The 23,779-nt window shown below is 36.1% G+C and overlaps 1 protein-coding gene across 10 annotated transcripts in view; it reads left to right on the forward strand.

Moving 5' to 3' along the window:
- Positions 1–23,779, forward strand: part of RIF1 (replication timing regulatory factor 1) — a 69,635-nt gene that overhangs the window by 43,103 nt on the left and 2,753 nt on the right. For 7 of the 10 annotated variants that reach the window (XM_065525482.2, XM_074009112.1, XM_074009115.1 and 4 more), the window contains 14 exons: positions 886–928; positions 2,037–2,239; positions 3,106–3,205; positions 4,301–4,420; positions 5,515–5,666; positions 6,650–6,730; positions 6,816–6,870; positions 7,288–10,506; positions 12,378–12,524; positions 12,850–12,927; positions 13,017–13,132; positions 14,090–14,243; positions 16,900–17,008; positions 17,807–20,325. In XM_065525482.2, the coding sequence (XP_065381554.1) occupies positions 886–928; positions 2,037–2,239; positions 3,106–3,205; positions 4,301–4,420; positions 5,515–5,666; positions 6,650–6,730; positions 6,816–6,870; positions 7,288–10,506; positions 12,378–12,524; positions 12,850–12,927; positions 13,017–13,132; positions 14,090–14,243; positions 16,900–17,008; positions 17,807–18,021 (4,792 nt within the window). In that variant the 3' untranslated portion in view covers positions 18,022–20,325. Of the gene's footprint in view, positions 1–885; positions 929–2,036; positions 2,240–3,105; positions 3,206–4,300; positions 4,421–5,514; positions 5,667–6,649; positions 6,731–6,815; positions 6,871–7,287; positions 10,507–12,377; positions 12,525–12,849; positions 12,928–13,016; positions 13,133–14,089; positions 14,244–16,899; positions 17,009–17,806; positions 20,326–23,779 lie in introns of those variants that run through there. The other 3 variants (XR_012421103.1, XR_012421104.1, XM_074009114.1) reach the window with 3 other exon arrangements.

Consider the following 23,779-nt stretch of genomic DNA (forward strand, 5'->3'; position numbering starts at 1 on the left):
GATTTTGGTATCCTGGCAGGAGGGTGGTCCTGGAATTAGCCGCCACCACAGCCAGCTAATCCCCTATGGATACTAAGGGATGGCTATCTCTGTACCATATACACAAAAATCTCATTTTTTAAAATGTCTACACGTGATTCTGTTAACTTTTTACCCAATTTCTGACTGGTGGACATACATGTTTTTCTAGTATTTTCCCTCATAACAGTTGAACATTATACGTAAATCATTGCCCACATTTGCCGCTATTTCTGTAGAAAATTAGTAAAAATGTTGGTTCAAAGGGCATACACATTTATGTTTCTGAATTGCTCTCCAAAAAATTGAATTAATTTTGCATCACCCTTTATTTGAATCGAAGCAAGCAGTGCCTTAAAACCTGAAAGAAAAAAAAAAAAAAGCCCCGGTAACAAACTTGTACAAGCATTTTGAAAGGATTCATCAATATTCTTTACAGCAAGCTTGTGTGGTTCAATCGTAGGACAGTTTATCTTTCATAAATTAACAGAGAACATTTTTGGAACAGATTTTATAAAGTACAACCCCCAAATCCATGAACTTTTCTTTGCAAATCTTTAAGTCTATATTACATTAAAAATAATGCCGAAAAGAAATGTACAGAAACAAGCAATTAATATGATTATTACTTTGAGGCTTATTGTAGATATTTTCTGTGATTCATTTTTCAAAGATGGGATGGTTTTATGCTTAATATTTAGCATTTGAGTTTTTTTTACTTGTAAAGTCTTTGGACACCTTTTTATATCATCAATTTATATTTATTATGTCTTTATTACCTTTTTCTTAGGATTAGCTTGATAGATAGTACAGTGTTAACTTGCAGAAATATAAATGGTATTCTATTTTATGTGTTTTCCTTCCTAGGCTTGATGAAGTTCCTAAAGTATATAGTTGTCTGAACAACAAGGTAAAAATAGACAATTGTCCATAAACCATACTTTCATGATGAGAAAATGATAAGGTTTAGATAATTTTCTTAAACATAATTCTGCTGATTTTTAAAGGGGTTATTCTTTCTTTTTTTTTTTTTCTTCCTGGAGACAAGAGTTTCACTCTTGTCACTCAAGCTGGAGTGCAGTGGCAGGATCCTGGCTCACTGCAGCCTCTACCTCTTGGGATCAAGTGATTCTGCCACCTCAGCCTCCTGAGTAGCTGGGACTACAGGCACATGCTACCAAGTCCAACTAATTTTTTGTATATTTAGTAGAGACAGGGTTTCACCATTTTGGGCAGGCTTGTCTCGAACTCCTGACCTCAAGTGATCTGCCTGCCTCGGCTTCCCAAAGTGCTGAGATTATAGGTGTGAGCCACCATGCTTTGCCTGTTCATCATTTTTAATGGACATTTAATAACACTATATGAACACATTTACAGGTTGGTTTTGTTTTGTTTTGTTTTTTCTTTTTTTGGAGACCCAGGTGGGAGTACAGTGTCATGATCACGGCTTACCACACCCCTGCCCTCCTGGGTTCAAGGTGATTCTCCCACCATAGCTTACCACGTAGCTAGGACTACAGGCACACACCACCGCTCCTGGCTAATTTTTGTATTTTTTGTAGAGGCAGGGTTTTGCCATGTTGTCCAGGCTGGTCTCAAACTCCTGAGCTTAAGCAATCTGCCTGCTTTGGCCTCCCAAAGTGCTGGGATTACAGGCGTGAACCACTGAGCCCAGCCTAGTTGTTAATCAACTCTTAGCTTATCCCTTTATATATGATGGCGATTGGACCCAAAGTTTTCTAGGTGAACATATGTAGGCAACTATTTGTCTTGGTATAATTATTACAAAAACATAATTTCTTTTGTTAATAGAAAATAAGTTCAAAATTGAACTGTAATATTAATAACCAAAGTAAATTCACCTGATAATTTGTCGAGTTATAAAGAGGGATATATATTTAAGGCAACAATGGGGGTTAGTTTAAAATTATCTTAATTTTAAAAATTGAAATAGCAACACATATTCTGTGAGTTAATGTTTAGTATATTTTTTGCTTTTATTTTTTCCTTTTTCCTAGTTAGAAAAGCTACTGGGAGAAATTATTGCTTGCCTACAATTCAGCTACACCGGAACTTACGACAGTGAACTTCTTGAACAACTCTCCCCACTATTATGCATAATATTTCTGCACAAGAATAAACAGATTCGAAAACAGAGTGCTCAGTTCTGGAATGCCACATTTGCTAAAGTGACGCTGTTGGTTTATCCTGAAGAGTTAAAGTATGCTAACAACAAAACTTACATACAACTAACTATTCTGTTGTGATCATGTAGATTGATATTTTGGTTTAAAATAATCTTTTCTTATGGGGTATTGTTACAGAGGATTCCTTAGTTGAAATATTATATTTGGAATACACAATAGTTATTAAACATTATTTCACCTTCTCGTAGGTGCTTAGAATAACCTTGATTTCAGGAACCAAGAAAAGCAGTTTAAATTATCCTTAATAAAAGAGACAAAGGAGGACAGGAAATGGACTTTTTTTTTTTTTTTTTTTTTTTTTTTTTTTTTTTTTTTTTTTGAGATAGAGTCTCACTCTGTTGCCCAAGCTGGAGTGCAGTGGCACGATCTCGGCTCACTGCAATCTCCGCCTCCCGGGTTCAGGTGATTCTCCTGCCTCAGCCTCCCGGGTAGCTGGGACTACAGATGCGTGCCACCATGCCTGACTCATTTTTTGTATTTTTAGTAGAGACAAGGTTTCACTGTGTTAGCCAGGATGGTCTCGGTCTCCTGACCTCATTATACGCCCGCCTCAGCCTCCCAAAGTGCTGGGATTATAGGCGTGAGCTACCATGCCCTGCCTGGACGATTATTAAAGCTAGACATGAATACTTTATATAATATTCTACTTCTTATTAGAATTTTCCATGATAAAAATTTGGAAATTCAGAAAACTACAGGGAAAAATACAAAAATTGCCTAGTTTCTCCCAGTTTTATATATGCCTAGTAAGGAACAGTCTTTATTTAAAAATAAAGATGTATTTTGCTGCTCTAAAAATTAAAGTGCTGTTATTAACAGGTCATCAGTGTTCACCAGTACTACTTGACTTAAGGTGTGTATTTTATGTACTTTTTTAAAGACCAGTACTAACGCAAGCCAAACAAAAGTGTCTGCTCCTGTTGCCTGGTTTGGAAACTGTTGAAATGATGGAGGAATCCAGTGGACCATATTCTGATGGAGTAAGTTGGGGGGTTTTATTGTTCATTTGTTTTTGAACATTTAAGTTATTTGTTGAAAGTTATAAATAAGTAGAACCTGAACAGAAAAGAGGTTTGTAACATAGGCTTTTTGCATTTTGTCAGTTGTGTGGCCTAAAATTACTTTTGTGATTTTCACTAGAGATTCTTATGTAAATAATCTCTAATTCTTGTCATTAATCATTTGTTTTGAACTCAGGTACCTCATCTGTGCTGTTCACAAAGCGTAAAATACGTAATTGTTGCTTTGGAAAAACTGGAAGTAATGGTTACTAAGTCATGTCTAAGCCAGAGCTGCTGTTCATTTTCTCATTTTTAAAAAATTGATTTTCTCATTTCTTCTATCAGAAAAACACATCTTTGCTGTCACATCATATTAGGAGCAAAGTTTCTTTGGCTAATAATATTTTATTACTGCCTGAAGATCTAGGAGTTAAAGGCACTAGTACTATAGAGTTGTGAGCTGGAGTGTTCTTAGAAAACTTATTATCTGTTCAGGAGCAGCTAGGGTATAGGTAGTTTTTGTTTAGAATCTTTCAGAGAAAAAAGACTGTTAATAGCCAACTAAGTATCGCATTTGGTTTTGGCTGAAGTAAAAATTTTCTGCCAGATAACTAACAATTTAGACTTGTTAAAGAGTTCAGTGGTATTTCGTCTGTAAAATTCTGTTGAGGGGAAATATGCTCTATCATACATGCTTTATTAACCCTCAGTTGTTTTATGTTTAAAGTTCTATGGCTTCGAATATTCTCTTAGAAATATTTTCAGTTACAGCTAGAGTGTTTGAATCTAGTAATTTAATTCACTTTATGTATTTATGTGATATGTCTCATTTTCAGAATTCATAAAATTGATTGGTATTAAACAGCTAGTATAAAAGAGACACCAAAGCCATTTGCGATTATTGAATTAGACAGTGACTTTCCTTCCTTCGATTTTTATAGGATTGAATAATTAGAAAAATTTTGACATTATTTCCAATTACTGTTTATTGGGCAGGAATTTTTAAAACGTGAAAAGGAAAAGCAAAATATTACTGTTGTATTTAATGAAATTGTTTCGTTTTTATTAAAACAGACAGAAAATTCACAATTAAATGTGAAGATAAGTGGCATGGAGAGAAAATCAAATGGAAAAAGAGATTCATTTTTGGCACAAACAAAGAATAAAAAAGAAAATACGAAACCAGCAGCCAAAGTATGTTTTCAAAAGTATATTTAATCAAATTTTTAAAGATAAAGTATATAGTAACTTATATACAACTTTGAAAATCGGATGGAAAAACTGGAAAAGACTAAATAAAGGTTGGGATTGCAGGGGAATTGAGAGCATTTGGTCTAGAAAGACTGCCAGGATAGCATGGTAACCTAGAAGCCTTAGGTGATGATTCCTGGTTAGGAAAGATAAGTTTCTGTGTAATGCTTAGCAATACCAGGATAGCATGGTAACCTGGAAGCCTTAGGTGATGATTCCTGGTTAGGAAAGATAAATTTCTATGTAACTGTTACATGTAGTTATTCCAGGCAGCAGCCCCCTCGAGATGGAATGAGACAGTTATGAATAACATAGGTAGCACAAGAGGAAAATATTTTAGAACTTTTGTTTAGAATTGTTATTTCAGAACTTAATATTTTGATTAGAAATAAATAATGCCTAGATAAGACACCTATGTTAAGCTCAAATCTGAACTAAGTATCATGCTGGTTGCCAGTTAACTGACGTTTAGACAACAGTTCTCTCTTCCATGGCCTCCAGTAAAGGTTATTCTAGAATCTTGAGACCATGGCCCTGGTGAAATGAAAGAAAAGTGTTATTTTTTAAGAATACCTCTGCCACATTCTTGTAGCAGCTATAAGTAGAATTAAAGCAATGGTTCCAATGAACATTTATTAAGATAACATTGTAGTACCAAAGTTAATTGTATGTAGGGCATATTGTATTGGTGACTTTTACTTGACTAAGTCCTGCCTCAACTTGAGAGCTGCAAATATACTCTCCTCCCTCCAAATCAGTTCATTTCCATGTGTTGGCCTGACAAACGGTTTTGTCCATACTTTGTAGTTAAGCACAGACTTGCCTACTTTGTAAAGAGATTTAATATTTTCTACTTTCTCAGTACTTATTAGATGCAGAAAGAAAGTGGGGAACATTGTACTAATTTGTTATTGATCATGAGTATCATGAACTTCGTAATCACTATTGAAAAATGGTGTCATTATTAGAGTGATAGAAATATTGGAAAATAATTTGGAAACTAAAATGTACATTTGCTTATTTTTTCAAATCTGCAGCTGAAACTTGAATCTTCATCTTTAAAAGTAAAGAATGAAATTCTTTTGGAAGAGGAAAAGTCTACTGACTTTGTGTTTATACCTCCACAAGGAAAAGATGCAAAGGAAAGAATTTTAACTGAGCATCAAAAAGAAGTTCTCAAAACAAAGCGGTTTGTAGGCCTTTTATCTTGAGTTGGGTATTTGATATTCAAGCTTAGATTTCATGCAAGAAAACCGTAACTTTGTGTTTAGAACTAAAATACGTGTACTAATTTTTTTTGGAGATGGAATTTTGCTCTGTCGCCCGGACTGGAGTGCGGTGGTGCGATCTCGGCTCACTGTGAGCTTTGCCTCCTGGGTTCACGCCATTCTCCTGCCTCAGCCTCCCGAGTAGCTGGGACTACAGGCGCGTGCTACCATGCCTGGCTAATTTTTTTGTATTTTTAGTAGAGACGGGATTTTACCATGTTAGCCAGGATGGTCTCGATCTCCTGAACTTGTGATCCGCCCGCCTCGGCCTCCAAAAGTTCTGGGATTACAGGCGTGAGACACCGCACCCAGCCACATGTACTGAATTTTAATGCCAAAAGTTATACTGTACATAAATGCATTTCATAATGTATAAAGCTAACCTAGTAATGTACCAAATATTTATAAACTGAATTTCTTCTCTGAGGTAGATTGGGAGGGGAAGACAGTTTGATGGAATATCTGGGAAATACACCTTTAGGTTATGATTTTATAACAATTTAGTAGAATTGTAAGTTTCTTTTGATGTTTTGTTTTATTTTATTTTTTTTTTTGAGACAGAGTCTCTCTCTGTTACCCAGGCTGGAGTACAGTGGCATGATCTCTGCTCACTGCAGTCTCTGCCTCCCAGGCTCAAGTGATCCTTCCACATCAACCTCCCAAGTAGCTGGGACTACAGATGCATGCCATCATACCCAGCTAATTTTTTATTTTTTGTAGGGAGAGGATTTCGCCATGTTGCCCATGCTGGTCTTGAACTCCTGAGCTCAAGCAGCCCTCCCACCTCAACCTTCCAAAGTGCTGGGATTACAGGCGTGAGCCACCGTCCCTGGCCATAAGTTTAATTGCTAATTGTCAGGATATCATCTGGTTTTTGAAGTTACTTATATACAGTTTTTTTCAGGTGTGATATTCCTGCCATGTATAATAATCTGGATGTTTCCCAGGATACCTTATTTACTCAGTATAGTCAGGAAGAGTCTATGTAAGTACAGAAGCCATCAAACTTTTATATCTGTTTTATTCATTGTCAAACAATTATAAAAGCAATATTCTTATGTTTATTTCAGGGAAATTCCTACTTTAACCAGAAAACCAAAGGAAGATTCTAAGATGATGATTACGGTATGTTTGGCATTTCATATTTTGGGCTTTTTAGAATCACCCTTCTATTATACAGTCTGTTAAACTGCTGAAATGTCTGTAGGTCTTCCATTTATTAATTTTAAGATTTATTGTAGATTTATTGTATGATTTCCTGTTAACTCCCATTCAGATACTAGCAGAATATCAGCAGACACTAGTCAGTGTGCGTGTGTGTGTCTGTGTGTAAAATAAATGTACTTGGCTTTTCTTGAATGTTTACTATTAGGAACACAAACTATTAGGTATCTACCACTAACTTTGGAATAGTTGCCATATATTATGTCAGTGACTATCTTTGGGTTACTGAAGTTTTACACTAAAGTTTTCCCAGAAAGTCAAACTCGTTTGCCAGCTATTAATCTGTGTGTGTGTATATATATATGTATTTCTGTGCAGGAGGAGCAAATGGACAGTGACAGTGTCATTCCTCAAGATGTCACGGAAGACCGTGGTACGGATGAACATCTTGAAAAGGCCTCCCTTTCAAATAATGAGTGTGGTTCTCTTGACAAAACCAGTCCAGAAATGTCGAACAGTAATAATGATGACAGAAAAAAAGCTTTAATTTCATCAAAGAAAACATCAACTGAATGTGCATCTAGTACAGAAAATTCTTTCGTTGTCAGCAGTAGTTCAGTTTCTAATGCCACTGTTTCTGGAACTCCCCCATGCCCTACAAGTCGGAGGCAAACCTTTATTACTTTGGAGAAGTTTGATGGTTCAGAAAATAGACCTTTTAGTCCATCCCCCTTGAATAATATTTCATCAACTGTTACAGTGAAAAATAACCAGGAAACCATGATTAAAACAGATTTTCTACCAAAAGCAAAGCAAAGAGAAGAGACTTTTTCAAAATCTGATTCTGAAAAAATAGTGAATGGAACTAAGAGATCAAGCCGGAGAGCTGGTAAAGCTGAACAAACAGGGAATAAAAGGTCTAAGCCCTTAATAAAATCTGAGCAGGAGAAAAATACTGAGGAATCTATTGAAGGCATGGTAGTCTTAGAAAATAACCCATCTGGTTTGCTTAATCAAACAGAATGTGTGTCAGATAATCAGGTTCATCTTTCTGAATCTGTAATGGAGCATGACAATACAAAGCTTAAAGCAGCAACAATGGAAAATGCTGTATTATTGGAAACTAATACTGTTGAGGAGAAAAATGTAGAAATTAATTTGGAATCCAAAGAAAATACACCCCCAGTAGTATTATCAACAGATCAATTGGTAAATGAGGATAGTCTGGTTCTGATAACTCCAAATCAGAAAATCCTTAGACGGTCGTCAAGGCGACGTTCAGAAGTAATAGAGTCGACCACTGAAAGCCAAGATAAAGAAAATAATCATCAAAAAAAGGAACGACGTAAGGAAGAAGAAAAACCTCTTCAGAAGAGTCCGTTGCATATAAAAGATGATGTTTTACCTAAACAAAAACTGATTTCTGAACAAACTGTACCGGAGAATTTAATTGAGAAAGGAAATAATTTACATGAGAAGACTCTTGGGGAAACCAGTGCTAATGCAGAAACTGAACAAAACAAAAAAAAGCCAGACCCTGATAACATTAAGTCTGAGGGGGATGGTAGTCAGGATATAGATAAGTCCTCTGAGAAACTAGTCAGAGGCCGAACACGGTATCAAACAAGAAGAGCCTCTCAGGGTTTGCTTTCCAGCATTGAAAACTCAGAATCTGATAGTTCGGAGGCAAAAGAAGAAGGTTCTAGGAAGAAGAGATCTGGAAAATGGAAAAACAAAAGCAACGAAAGTGTTGACATTCAAGATCAAGAAGAGAAAGTGGTGAAACAGGAATGTATAAAAGCTGAAAATCAGTCACATGATGGTAAAGCAAGTTCCCAAGAAGACGTAAACATAAAACCTCAGATTTGTGAAAAACAAGATGAAAGTAGTACTGTAATATGTCAGGATTCTACAGTAACTTCAGATTTATTGCAAGTTCCTGATGATTTACCAAATCCATGTGAGGAAAAAAATGAAACTAGCAAATATGCTGAACATTCCTTTACAAGTCTACCTGTGCCAGAATCAAATCTAAGGACTAGAAATGCCATTAAGAGATTACATAAGCGAGACTCTTTTGATAATTGTAGTTTGGGAGAATCCTCAAAAATCGGGATATCAGATGTTTCTTCGCTTTCAGAAAAAACATTTCAAACACTTGAATGCCAACACAAGAGAAGTAGGAGAGTGAGGAGATCTAAAGGTTGTGATTGCTGTGGGGAAAAATCACAGCCTCAGGAAAAGTCACTCGTTGGGTTAAAGAATACAGAAAATAATGATGTAGAGGTTAGTGAAACAAAAAAGGCAGATGCGCAAGCACCTGTAAGCACGTCAGAAACTTCTCAAGCTAATCCATATTCTGAAGGACAATTTTTAGATGAACATCATAGTGTGAATTTTCATTTGGGTCTCAAAGAGGATAATGATACTATTAATGATTCATTAATTATTTCTGAAACCAAATCAAAAGAAAACACTATGCAAGAATCTCTTCCTTCTGGAATAGTAAACTTTGGAGAGGAAGCTTGTGATATGGATTCTAGTGAAGCAATGTCTCTTGAAAGCCAAGAGTCACCTAATGAAAATTTTAAAACTGTTGGCCCGTGTTTAGGTGACTCGAAAAATGTTTCACAGGAATCCTTGGAGACAAAAGAAAAACCAGAAGAAACCCCCAAAATGGAAATGAGTCTCGAGAATGTTACTGTTGAAGGAAATGCATGTAAAGTAACAGAATCCAATCTAGAGAAAGTAGAAACTATGGAATTGGATGTAGGAAATGAAGCTAGCTTCCGTGAACAAGAGACAACCAAAACTGGTATTTCTGAAGAAGCAGCAATAGAAAATAAAAGAAATGATGACTCTGAAGCAGACACAGCTAAACTGAATGCTAAAGAAGTAGCAACTAAGGAATTTAATTCAGATATTAGTCTTTCTGATAATACTACACCTGTAAAATTGAATGCTCAAACTGAGATTTCTGATCAAACAGCAGCTGGGGAACTAAATGATGTGTCTGATCCACAATCATCTGAAGAAACAAATACAGAAATGAAAAATGATGAAGAAATGATGATTGGCGAGTTGAAGGCTGAAACTGGTCATGATGGTGAAACAGAGAATGAGGGCATAAATACCAAAACCCCAAAGCCTGATGAAGCTGAAACAAAAATGTTGACTGCAGAAGTGGAAAACTTTGTTCGTGACACAGTTGAAATGAGCACCGAAGAAGGACTCACTGACGCTAATAAAACTGAAACAAATACTGAATGTAGTAAATCTGAAGAAAAATTAGATAGCAATCACATGGTAATGGAAAGTGATATTTTACAGGAAGATCACCATACTTCAGAGAAAGTGGAGGAACCATCACAGTCTCTGACATCTGGAACAGCTATCTCTGAACTAATAACAGAAGACAATAATGCATCTCCTCAAAAACTAAGGGAACTTGATCCTTCACTTCTGTCAGCAAATGACAGTCCTAGTGGCATGCAGACACGCTGTGTCTGGTCTCCTTTGGCTTCTCCATCTACGAGCATTTTAAAGAGAGGACTAAAAAGATCCCAAGAAGAGGAAATCTCATCCCCTGTTAACAAGGTAAGGAGAATGAGGCTGAATATTAAGGAACCCAGTATTTGGTTGGGATATTTTGGCCATACAGTGACCTCTGGTGAATGACAAAATATTATTATATGGCCACTCATTTGATTATTTACCATAATGGTTGCTAGGGAAAAGATAGGTAGAAGAAAAGGTTTTGAAAAAAGGAGACTGAAGCTTTTTAGATAAATCTTTCATTTTACAACACTAAAGATCTTTATGCAGCTTTGCACATTGTTCACTTTTGGCAAAATTGATAAAGCTCCTAACATCTTTTCGGCTCCCAATACCATAATATGAGGAAACAGATTTAGGAATATAGGCAACACTGCCATTGATAAAGCAGATTTAACAGTTGTTGTGTGTTGAAACATTATGCTGTTTTACATTTTACATATGTGTTCCAGACCATATCTAATTAAATCTCATGTGCCTTCATCAACTTGTAGATATGATCTTATTTATAGTTATTTATATCCCCATTTCCTCAGCTAAATTATAGATCTTTTACTTTAGAAAAGTTGGATTATAATATATATATATGCTTTAGCTTCAGGCCCTGTGCCTTTCACATAGTTTGTTGAATGAATGAATTAAAAAGTAGGAAAAGTTACATGTATTTACATAACTCAACTTGTCTTCTACTTAACAAAATAGATGTACTGTAAAGGTATGATGTTGGCATTCCTTAATTTTGAACTTGAACCTACTATTCATTGTAGAATACATTTTATATATACAAGCGTGCATATATAGACATGACACCTGGCTTTTTGCCTTCAACGAACATACTTTGAAAATGTTCCTTCTGCCAGGCTAGGTGGCTCACACCTGTAATCCCAGGCGTGGGATTTGGGAGGCCAGGGCGGGTGGATCACCTGAGGGTTGGGAGTTCAAGACCAGCCTGACCAACATGGAGAAACCTTGTCCCTACTAAAAAGACAAAAATTAGTTGGGCGTGGTGGCGCACAGCTGTAGTTCCAGCTACTTGAGAGGCTGAGGCAGGAGAATCGCTTCAACGCAGGACACAGAGGTTGCAGTGAGCTGAGATTGTGCCACTGCGCTCCAGCCTGGCGACAGAGCAAGACTCTGTCTCAAAAAAAAAAAAAAAAGTTTCTTCAAAATCCCTGTTCCTGTTATTCATATGGTGTATAAACTTTGCAAGATCCACTGAAAATTCTTCTGCTGAGAATCTAGAGATTAAGTTTTTTGTTTTGTTTTGTTGCTTGCTTGCTTGTTTTTTGAGACGGAGTCTCACTCTGTCGCCCAGGCTGTAGTGCAGCGGCACGATCTCGGCTCACTGCAGCCTTCGCCTCCCACATTCAAGGGACTCTCCTGCCTCAGCCTCTTGAGTAGCTGGGATTACAGGCATGCGCCACTAAGCCCGGCTAATTTTTGTATTTTTAGTAGAGATAAGGTTTCACCATGTTGGTCAGGCTGATATTGGACTCCTGACCTGGTGATCTGCTTCCCTCGGCCTCCCGAAGTGCTGGGATTACAGGCGTGAGCCACCGCACCAGGCCTATTTCTGTTTTTACATCAGTTTTCTTTCTCATCTGGTAATCCCATAAATTTACTAGAATCTAGATCATACACTTCTAACTGCCACATGTGGCTTTGTTCAGTTTTTGCTACTATACCTTTTTCACAGTCTTTGGTATTATGCAGAGACAGTTTAACATATAGAAAATTAGAATGAATTGAGGTATTGAGTTAATATGATCTGTGAAGGCAGTTGTTACGAACTGTGCAGCTGACTTTTTTCTAAACCCACGTTCTATTTTTGGGTAATCTCATAATGAAAATGTATGGTGTAATTTTTTAAAAACTTTAATTTTGTTAAGTAAAATCCTGACCTGTGTTTTCAGGTTCGCCGTGTCTCCTTTGCAGATCCAATATACCAAGCAGGATTGGCAGATGACATTGATAGACGATGCTCTATTGTTAGGTCCCATTCTTCAAATAGTTCTCCTATAGGAAAAAGTGTGAAAACTTCTCCTACTACACAATCTAAGGTAAGCTATAGGCTTTAAAATGTACATATACATATACAGACACAGAATTACATGTGCATGATGTGTCATAAAATAAACTACATATTTGAAAAACTTCTTCCTTGGTTTGAAATACATTCTTTTGTCTGCTACACGGTAAGCAGAAAGGAAGAGAAGAGGTGGTAAGAGGCAGTAATGATCCAGCAAGTAATTGATTAGGTAGTAGATTACTCTTTTTATGTTTTTTGAAATTTTAAAGACATGATTGCAGTCTAAGTTGTAAAAATTGTAAAATTATAGTCATCTAGGGTTCTGAGTGTTTTTTTCTCTCCTTTCTTCTATCTAGCATAATACCACTTCAGCCAAAGGATTTCTGTCCCCAGGATCACGTAGCCCTAAATTTAAGAGCTCAAAGAAGTGTTTAGTAAGAAGTGCTTTAGTTTTCATGTCACTTTATATTTTCATGTTCAGTCGGTTGACCTCTGTGTAACAGCTTCTGAAATTTATTCTAAGATTTCAGAAATGGCCAAAGAGTCCATACCATGCCCAACAGAAAGTGTTTACCCAGCTTTGGTGAACTGTGTGGCACCAGTTGACATCATTTTACCTCAGATTACATCAAACATGTGGTAAGTGGTTATTTAGGCTTCTTGGTTATATTCCAAGATGCCACTTTATTTAAGAAGACTGTTTGAATGCTTGGTTCTCATGTTTAGAATTGATTGGCATGTATTCCTCTCACACACATTTTATTTTTGAAATAAAAATACAACTGAGAAGGTAGGCCAGATAAGGCAATATGAGAAACATTTATCTTAATATAGTAAGCTGTATGCGTAATATTTCAGGTGCTGCATTGAACCCTTATATCCATTATCTTGTTTAATCCAAATATAAACCTTATGAGGAATATATGAATATCATTTCTACTTTATAGGATGTAGTTTACAAAGATTACCACCAAAACTACATAGCTGTTAAGTCATCATGTGTAAGAAGCATGAGACTCACATACATAAAACCTGTTGATCAGGTGTTTTGTTTTGTTTCTAATTAGAAGTTTATTTCCTTGATGTTTTAAGTCTTGGAAACTTAAATGCCTGCGTGTAGGTCGTTCACTCTATCTTGATTAAAAGAATTGTTTTAGGTAGTTTGTGATGCCTTGAGATAGTTTCTCTGTTAATCAGGCTGCCCTGTCATGGCATAATCCCCAATAGGAGATGGAGTATTCTTAAAATTCTCTGAGGAATTTAATGATTCAATAATGTGTGTCAGACATACCAAGTCCATTTCTGATTAAAGTTGGGGAGGCGATTATGCATACTTAAGAATTATCTATTAAAGAGATGTATGTAAAGCACAAGGTACGCAATAGGCTCATTCAGTTTCCAGTACTATTGCTTATACCAGACACACACATCAGATTCAAATTTTATTTTAAATTACACATACATGTGCCTGTCTTCACTGTGGGCAAACCTCAGTTATGATTGAGCTTAAATGGAGAAATTCAACTGGATAAACCCTTGCAAATAGCATATAAGTAAAATTGTATAATTATAATTTCCTATTTCTGTTTTGTGTAGGGCAAGAGGCCTGGGACAACTCATTAGAGCTAAGAATATAAAAACTATTGGTGATTTGAGTACTCTTACAGCATCTGAAATAAAAACTCTTCCTATCCGTTCTCCAAAAGTGTCCAATGTAAAAAAGGCTCTCAGAATATATCATGAGCAGCAGGTAAAAACTTAGATGTTAGCTACGATGTATATAAATAAATGACGTAGCAGTACAGTTACAGAAGTTTGTTAAAAGATCACTTCATAATGGCACAGGGAAATTGATTCATTTATTTTGTACTGTCTTTATGTATTGCACCTCAGATAAATGTTTAAATTGTTTTCTCTTTGAGTTCTGTTCATCCCCTTCTCTCTTTCATTTCCACCATTTGGTATTTGATTCCATGGCTGCTACTGCTATAACCTAGATGTTCAAATCCAAATATCTACCAAAACCACACAAATTTGTAGGTCACAGTATTTTGATTTTGATGCCTACCACATTTGTGACTTATTTTTCTTACTTTTCCTTTTTGTCAGTATTGTGCACTTGAACATTTTGGGTCATTGGGCATTTTTCAAGATGGTGATGAAAGCTAAGATTCTTCCCTGCTATAAAACTATACAGAATATTTTGTGTATAATTTCAGAAGGATTCAGACTACTGAAACCCATTCAGAGACCCTCTATCCATTGGCAGTACGGATTGAGTATTCCTTTGAGTATTCCTTATCTGAATTGCTTAGGGCCGGAAATGTTTCGGACTTTAGCAGATTTATTTCGATTTTGGGATATTTGCATTATACAGCTACTTGTCAGTTGAGCATCCCTAATCTGGAAATCCAAAACACTCATTAGAGCATTTAGGCATCATGTCAGTGCTCAAAAAGCTTCAAATTTGGATTCCATTCCATCCAAAAAACATTCCGTTTTTGGAGTAGGCATACTCAACCTGTATCAGAAGTTTTGAATACATGAAAAATAGAGTAAGCAGTGTTCTGAATCAGAATTTCTCAGACCTGGGGTTTGCCAGCCACTGAAGACTTCTGCTGTATTCTTGAAGGTCCTTGATTTTATATTAACTTACTTGTGATCTTCTAAATGTTTGTTAACCGGTTACTCATAAGAGAGAACCAAAACTACTAGTAATTTTCTGTCTCACAGATTTAGTTTCTAAAGTATTTTCTTATTCAGTTTCCATGGGTCCTGGGAAAGTCTATGAGAATTAGGTTTTTTTACCAGCTTTCCTAAGATACAGTTTACATTTTGTGAAATTCACCTACCCTATATGTACAATTAGTTTTTAATATATTCAGTTAAATAATATTCCCCATGATCTAATTTTGAGTCTTTTTTCATCACCCAAAGAAGAAACACTGACCCATTAGCTATCACTCCTCATTTCCACTGCCCAGCCAATGCCTACTTTTCCTCTATAGATTTGCCTATTCTAGATATTTCATAAAAGTGGGGTTGTACAACTTGTGATCTTTTGTGACTGGCTTCTTTCACTTGGCATAATGTTTTCAAGGTTTATCCTCAAAAGTTTGCATTTTGAGGTTGAATAATATCCATTATATGTATATACCACATTTTGTTTATCCAGTTGACAGACATTTGGGTTGTTTCCACCATTTGCTATTACGAGTAATGCTGCTGTGTCTACAAGTTTTTATATGGATAGATGATTTCATTTCTCTTGTATATATACCCGGAAGTGGAATTGCTGAGTCATATGGTTACTGAACTTACTATTTTCAGAAAGTTAACTTACTGAACTTAGTATTTTCTCAACCAGTGGTCCGTAAGTCCTAGAAACACTTAAGAAAATTGTATTTTATTTTATTTTATTTTATTTTTAAAGACAGTGTCACTCTGTCACCCAGGCCAGAGTGCATGGGGGCGTGATCTCGGCCCACTGCAGCTTCCACCTCCTGGACTCAAGCAATTCTCCTGCCTCAGCCTCCCGGATAGCTGGGATTACAGGCACCCTAATTTTTGTGTTTTTAGTAGAGATGGGGTTTCACTATGTTGGCCAGGCTGTCTGGAACTCCTGACCTCAAGTGATCTCACCACCTTGGCCTCCCAAAGTGCTGGAATTACAGGGGTGAGCCACCGCACCCAGCCAGAAAATTGTGTTCTTTAAAAAAAAAAAAAAAAAAAAAATCTGTATTTTATTTAAGCTTGGAAGTCTCTGGTATAGACTTTTTTATACCACATTCTTTTTTTTTTTTTTTTTTTTTTTTGAGACGGAGTCTCGCTCTGTCACCCAGGCTGGAGTGCAGTGGCCGGATCTCAGCTCACTGCAAGCTCCTCCTCTCGGGTTCACGCCATTCTCCTGCCTCAGCCTCCCGAGTAGCTGGGACTACAGGCACCCGCCACCACGCCCGGCTAGTTTTTTGTATTTTTTAGTAGAGACGGGGTTTCACCGTGTTAGCCAGGATGGTCTCGATCTCCTGACCTTGTGATCCGCCCGTCTCGGCCTCCCAAAGTGCTGGGATTACAGGCGAGAGCCACCGCGCCCGGCTATACCACATTCTTGAACTTGGGAAATAGAATGTAATTTTCTTAGCTGCCATGGCTATATTTCCTGAGAAAACCATTATGAAATATTAAATTCTAACCCTCTCTTTGAGGAAATAATTTGTAATGCTGTATTTTGTGAAGTTAGAACCTACTTTCTTAGCAGTATTAGCTCTTGTGATGGGAGGTAGAACATAGGTTCATACAATATGTTTTCCAGTGTTTGTACTATTACTCCTATTAAAAGTAAATTTTAATTTGTTTTTGTTTTTGGTTTTGTTTTGCCTTTTTTCTGCTCCAACTGTGTAAACAAGGTGAAGACTCGTGGACTAGAAGAGATTCCAGTTTTTGATATTTCTGAAAAAACAGTAAATGGAATAGAAAATAAATCTTTGTCACCTGATGAGGAAAGACTTGCCTCAGGTATATTTTAGCAAAGTGGGATAATTTTATTTAGAAGATCAGCTGACTTTCTTGAAATACTTTGTTTTCAGTTTTAATCTAATTTGACCATGCCTTATTATTTCAACAATTATTTTATGTTTAATGTGAAGTATGTGAAAAACTAAACGAATGGACATCAAATGTGTCTACTTGTTTTTCTTGTCAACTTCTCCATCAAGGTCTCAAGGATATAAACTATATACTTCTAGTCATATTAATAAATGAAGTAGTCTACCCATTTTTAAATTTCTTTAATAGCACAGAATAATCTATGAGAATAGCACAGAATAATAAACTGTGGTAGGCTGGGCATGGTAGCTCATGCCTGTAATCCCAGCACTTTGGGAGGCCAAGGTGGGTGGTTCGCTTGAGGTCAGGAGTTTGAGACCACCCTCAGCAACATGATGAAACCCCGTCCCTCCTGAAAATACAAAAATTAGCGTGGTGGTGCACGCCAGTAATTACAGGTACTTGGGAGGCTGAGGTGGGAGAATGGATTGAACCCAGGAGGCAGAGGCTGTAGTGAGCCGAGATTACGCCACTGCACTCCAGCCTGGGCAATAGAATGAGGCTCTATCTCATAATAATAAGAAGAAGAATGATAATAAGCAGCAGCTATGGTAGATTTTTTTTTGTCCACTTGTCCTCATGAAGAGTGAGGTACCTAAGCCTGCGCTTTCAATTTGAAACCTAGGCACTTGGACTAACTTAAAAGATCATGTAAATAATTTAGTTTTTGTCTGGTATAGATTTAGTTGTGCTTTTTTTCTCTTTTAGATATAATTGATCCTGTTCCGTTAGAAACTCCATTATCCAAAAATCTTGTGGCACAGATTAGTGCTCTTGCTCTTCAGCTGGATTCAGAAGATCTTCATAATTATTCAGGAAGCCAACTATTTGAAATGCATGAGAAACTAAGTAGTATGGCAAACTGTATAATAAAAAATCTACAGTCACGTTGGAGATCACCATCCCATGAAAATTCTATTTAGTATTTTAAGAGAAAATTGAAGGTTTTTTTTAAACATCACTGGATTTCTTGATTGAGGAAACAAGTTCTGAAATAATAGCACAATTTCAAAGAAGAGACTGTTTGCAAAGTTGATAACATTTCAAACCCTGAAGGACAGTGGCTTATTGTGTAAGTTCAATTTTGTAAGTTCATTATGTAAGATCTTTTTTTTCATATAATGTATTTTCTTGGCTGCTACGTGTGGTTTTTCAGGAAACTTAATGATCTGAGATGTGAAAGCAAAACTGGTAATAGAACTATACAGTTTATTTCATACTTTCTTAAACCTGTGCATATTCTGGTGAAACATGTTAAAATACTTTAAGTAAAATTGAATATTTTTCTTTGAGTTTTTGCTGAACTGATAAAGGTATTTATACTTTCATTTGTTTGTTTAATTCATGTTTGTTCGGCCTGAGGTTTAGGAAGTTTGTTTTTGGTTAAAAACCTCAAATGAAATACGAAAGAATTGAAACTTTTCCTGCATATGTCAACTTTGGACAGCTTTCAAGAAAAATGAGAAAAGTTGCAACTTCTGGGGGTTAAAATATTAATACAGAATTTACTAAGATTTTATTCATTTGCATTAGCAAATATTCGTGCAGCAGCAGTTGACTGTGAAAATTTATTCTTATGAGACGTCTAGTATTGATTTTTAAATGCATGATTGTACATTATGTATAGATGACAATGTTTTTAATTTATAAATTTCATTCTTCGTTAACTGCATGGGTTTTTCTGCAGCTTATTGTGAATACCTTGGTTCTGTTCAATAGAAACATTTTGTATATATTAAATACTGAAATATCAGTATGGACGGTAGAAGTGCTTCATGGACTTGTTGCACATATTTGTAGGATTCTGTATCTGCAAATACAACAACAATAGTTTTGTACTTAGTTAACAGTCTTAGTTAAAACATGAATTTATTTTTTAAAAGTATCCAGTATAAGTAAAATTATAGAAATAAGAAAATGTTACACAACAACTTTGCTGTTCCTACCCTTACCTTCTTACTACTTTTGGTTTGGAAGAGGGTATCAGCCACTAGAAAGTGTGCCTCCTTACATTTCTTAAAGGAAAGTTAGTTTCAGTATTTCACAGCAAGTTGGACTGTACGAAATCTAGAGTTGATCTGCTTTTTAAACCTTCATCTAAAAACAAACTTGGAAGAAATTTGAAACTGTTGTTTTTAATATGTGTCTGTTTTGCCTAGGTTTTCTTTCTTTAAATAGGTATGTAATTAAAACCTTTGTAAATTTTGCCAACTAATATTAGTGCCTGACTTCCCATACTTGTTTCATCTTTTTAAACTGACAATATATCTCACTTGTTCTCTGAATAGAATGAGTGAGTGATCCCAGTTTTCACGTTTTATTCAGAAGCTAATCCCTACTTAGCAAGGCACACGTTCTACAGCAAGTCATAGAAAGTTTAATCCTTGTGCCTAGTTAGCTCTCCTGTATTCAGGGATCTCTATAAAACTTTGTGTCTTTTTTCATCAGCCCCTATAAAAGTTGGTGTCTTTTTTCATCATCATAAATTCATCATAACCACAGATATTTTTGGGTCTAAATAAGATATTCGTATACCAAGGATGGTTTTATAAAGAATTCTGGGATCATTGAATTAAGGATTGTGGCTTGAAGTAAACTAGAGAAAAATACTAATTTCTTTAGAAGGAATTATAATTATGATTTACATTTTACATCATGTATTTCCCAAATTATATTTAACAGTAAAGAGGTGCACATGAGTTTTTAGCAAACAGGTATGAATAAGCAGGTATGTATATATGTTTGGGGCATAAGGGAGCAGGTTACGTTCCTAACACACTTCAGAATTAAAATTAGCTCGTTTCATGACTATGTGCCTTAACATTTGTGTGAACTAAACTTGCTGATTGAATGAAATTCTTGGGAAGCCGAACAGTAATAGCAGAAAATGTGACCAAGTGAGTATCATGTACTTAAATCACTGAATTTTATGTAAGCACAAGCATTAATTTTAAAAACATTGTAGTTTAATAAGGTTGCATTTAAAGTATTTGGGAGCAAAGACAAGCATGCTGAATCTTCATTTTGCTATGGCTATAAGCATATATTTTTGGCAACTAACTTGCAATATTCTTGCCTTAAAATTTCCTGCAAATTTCCCCCTTAGTAATTCCCAAATAGCAAAACATTAATATTCCATGATTAGCTCCACTGTGTTCTCACTATTAAAATGGAATTCGTTTTTCAAATCTTTTCTAATGGTTAATAAAACAAATGTCAGATAATAATAAGAACACTCAAATGTGGTGTCTTAATTGTCTTATGCATATTTAAGAAGAAAAAACTAGTGGCATACAGGAGTGTAGTGTAGTATCTTTTTGTTGGTTTTTTTTTTTTTTTTTTTTTTTTTGAGAGAGTCTCACTCTGTCACCCAGGCTGGAGTGCATCTCGGCTCACTGCAAGCCCTGCCTCCCAGGTTCACGCCATTCTCCTGCCTCAGCCTGCTGAGTAGCTGGGAGTACAGGTGCCTGCCGCCACACCCAGCTAATTTTTTGTATTTTTAGTAGAGAGCGGTTCACTGTTAGCCAGGATGGTCTTGATCTCCTGATGTCGTGATCTGCCTGCCTTGGCTTCCCAAAGTGCTGGGATTACAGGTGTGAACGTCCACGCCCGGCCATTTTCTTTTTTTTGAGATGGAGTTCCGCCCTTGCTGCCTAGGCTGGAGTGCAGTGGTGTGATCTCGGCTCACTGCATCCTCCACCTCTTGGGTTCAAGTGATTCTCCTGCCTCAGCCTCCTGAGTAGCTGGGATTACAGGCGCCTGCCACCACAACCGGATTTTTGTATTTTTAGTAGAGATGGGGTTTCACCATATCGGCCACGTTGGTCTCGGACTTCTAACCTCAAGATGATCCACCTGCCTCAGCCTCCTAAAGTGCTGGAATTACAGGTGTGAGCCACCGCTCCTGGCCCATCATTTTTATATGTATGAAATCTATTTTGAATTTTAGAGTAGATTTAAATTTTCAGTATTTCAGTGACCTCATCATTAAAACTGCTTTGCCACTTGTACAAGTTTGAAAACCATTGTTGAATCATATGTTGCTTTATTCTAATTTCAGATAGTTAAAGGTTGAATCAGGTTAAATAATGCTATTGGATAATACAGTCAAAAACAGGATTTAAACCTGAACATTAAAAGCAGGATTGAAGGCGGGGCAGGTGGATCACTTGGGTCCAGGAGTTCAAAACTGACCTGGCCAATGGGTCGAAATCCTGTCTCTACAAAAAATACAAAGATCAGCCAGGCATGTTTGTGCACACTTGTAATCTCAGCTACTCAGGAGGCTGAGACATGAGAATTGCTTGCACCTATTAGGCAGAGGTTGCAGTGAGCCGAGATCATGCCGTTGCGTGACAGAGCAAGTCTCTGTCTTGCCAAAAAAAAAAAATTTAATTCTAACATTGCCCATGGATTTTTTTTTTCTGTACAGCTTGAAGATAAGATAGTCAAAGACTCTGTTACAATTTAAACATCATAAAAATGTGAAGAGTAAGTTGTGAGGCAACAAACAAAATTAGAGGAAATGGTGGGGATCATGAATATATAAGTGAAGTTTTATTTTTTATTTTTATTATACTTTAAGTTCTAGGTTACATGTGCACAACGTGCAGGTTTGTTACATATGTATACATGTGCCATGTTGGTGTGCTGCACCCATCAACTCGTCATTTACATCAGGTATAACTCCCAATGCCATCCCTCCCCCTTCCCCCCCCGGAAGTTTTATTTTTTAAGGTAAAGGAATGAGAATAGAGTAATTGCTTTTTTAAAAAAAAAGTATAAATGAGTTAATTTTTTTCTTCCAACTTTGACTTTAATTCAGTAAGAAAGGCCTAGGTTTCATCTCATATTCTTCATAATTGATTTTTCCAGAAGTTAATTTGTCATTCAGCCTAGGAGGCTATAAAACAGCAGTTAGTTGGCATTATTAGACTAAAACTTGGGTGTGCGGAGGAGACTGTTTCCTCATTACTGCAACCCATGTCTGTCTTATTCCTAAGCCATTAGAAAGACCTTGTCCTTTGGATAGAAACATTAGAGTGAGGTTTTGATTTCTAACATAGCGCTTCTCAAACTTGGATGTGCATATGAACAAGCCGATTCTGATTCAGTAGATCTGCAGTGGGCCTCGTGAGTCTTTTTAAACACAGTCCCAGGTGATTCATACAGATGCCTGTGAACTGCACTGGTAGATGGGCCTAAGAAGCTTCAGGCTGTGTATTAGGTTTTGGTAACCCAAGCAGGTTCAAGTCCTTTTATAAAAACTCCGTCAATCTTATGAATTGGGGATATAGACTGGTTTTGAAGTCTTAAAAGTTCAAACATTTTAAGAAAGTTAAGCATCATCTTGCTTCTTTATTAAGAGCCGAGCCTTTTTAAAATATGGACGATTTATTTTTTAAATAGGCAGACTTTAATAATTTCATGTTATAAAGAATCTTATTGATAAGGCAAATTAGACAAAGTATTTTCTCATGAGTATTTGTGAGTTATGTTTTTATTAACATAAAAGTTGATTTCTAAGTATTAGAATATATTTAGTCTCTAAATAAATCTTGCCTTCTATTATGGGTCATTATTTTATTAATAAACATGGAAAATCGACACTACCCCTAATATTAATCTGGCTGTTAAATTTAGTAGTGCTGTAATGAAGAAGTCCGTCTAGCAGATACGCCCTGTCATTATACTGCAGGCCTCTAGTCACTTAATTTTCTGTTATATTTCGTGGTTGAAAATTACTGTTTCATTATAAAGTTAAATTTGCAAGAGTTGACTGATTTGATTCTTGAAAAGTGAGCTTTTCTTGGAATTCTGTTAAGGTGTTAGATTTTCCTCACATATTTAAATAATCTGTAAGAACTACCCTGAAAGCACTAAGGAAAATGTAGCCGAAAGTTAAGTAATAGGTTTTAAAAATTTGTTTATCAAAATTTATTGATAGTTTGATCTGTAAAACAAATTGGGTTTCGTGCTTTCTGATGTCCAGTTAGTAAGTCTGTTATGTGCCAGGCTTTACATATTGCTCTTTGCAAGTAGCTATTAAAATGTAAGTCATTGAAGTTTGAAGATCTATAAATATTTAATATAGCAGTCTAAACAGTTGTGAGAATTTACTCAGTTCTGAAATAGAATGTTAAATTTTCCAGTGTGGTCCTAATCATGTTTTTCTTCACATACTAAGCCTTTCTTTCTCCAAAGAACCGTTAAAACCAAATATGACATGGTAAGCTCTAAATACCATTGGAATAAAAGATTACCCTTCATCTTACCCAAAAAATTGAAGACAATATTTTCCATTGTTGATGTCACAAGTAAGAAAAAAACTAACTTTTGTACTCTACTTGAAGCAGAGGGAATATTTTTGGCCACAGTGTGCCAATTTATAATTGTAGATAAAGCTAAATTTACTGGACAGGAAGCTTATATGCTGATAGAAATTGATGCACTGAGAAGTGATGAGTTGAAGAGAATGGAAAAGGCAGATTGAGCTGGAATTTTAATGGATAGTCCATTTAATAGAGAGACAACCTGTCCTGTATACTCATATGTACTTCAGAAATAACTGATAGCCTATAGTCTCTGAGAGCTGTTCTGTACATAGCACAGTATTATAATTGATGTTCTTAAATACCCTGAGGGATTATGTTAAAATACAGTATTACTCCCCCAAAAGCA

This window comes from Macaca fascicularis, chromosome 12 (assembly GCF_037993035.2).
Source record: "Macaca fascicularis isolate 582-1 chromosome 12, T2T-MFA8v1.1".
Taxonomy (NCBI): Eukaryota; Metazoa; Chordata; class Mammalia; order Primates; family Cercopithecidae; genus Macaca; species Macaca fascicularis.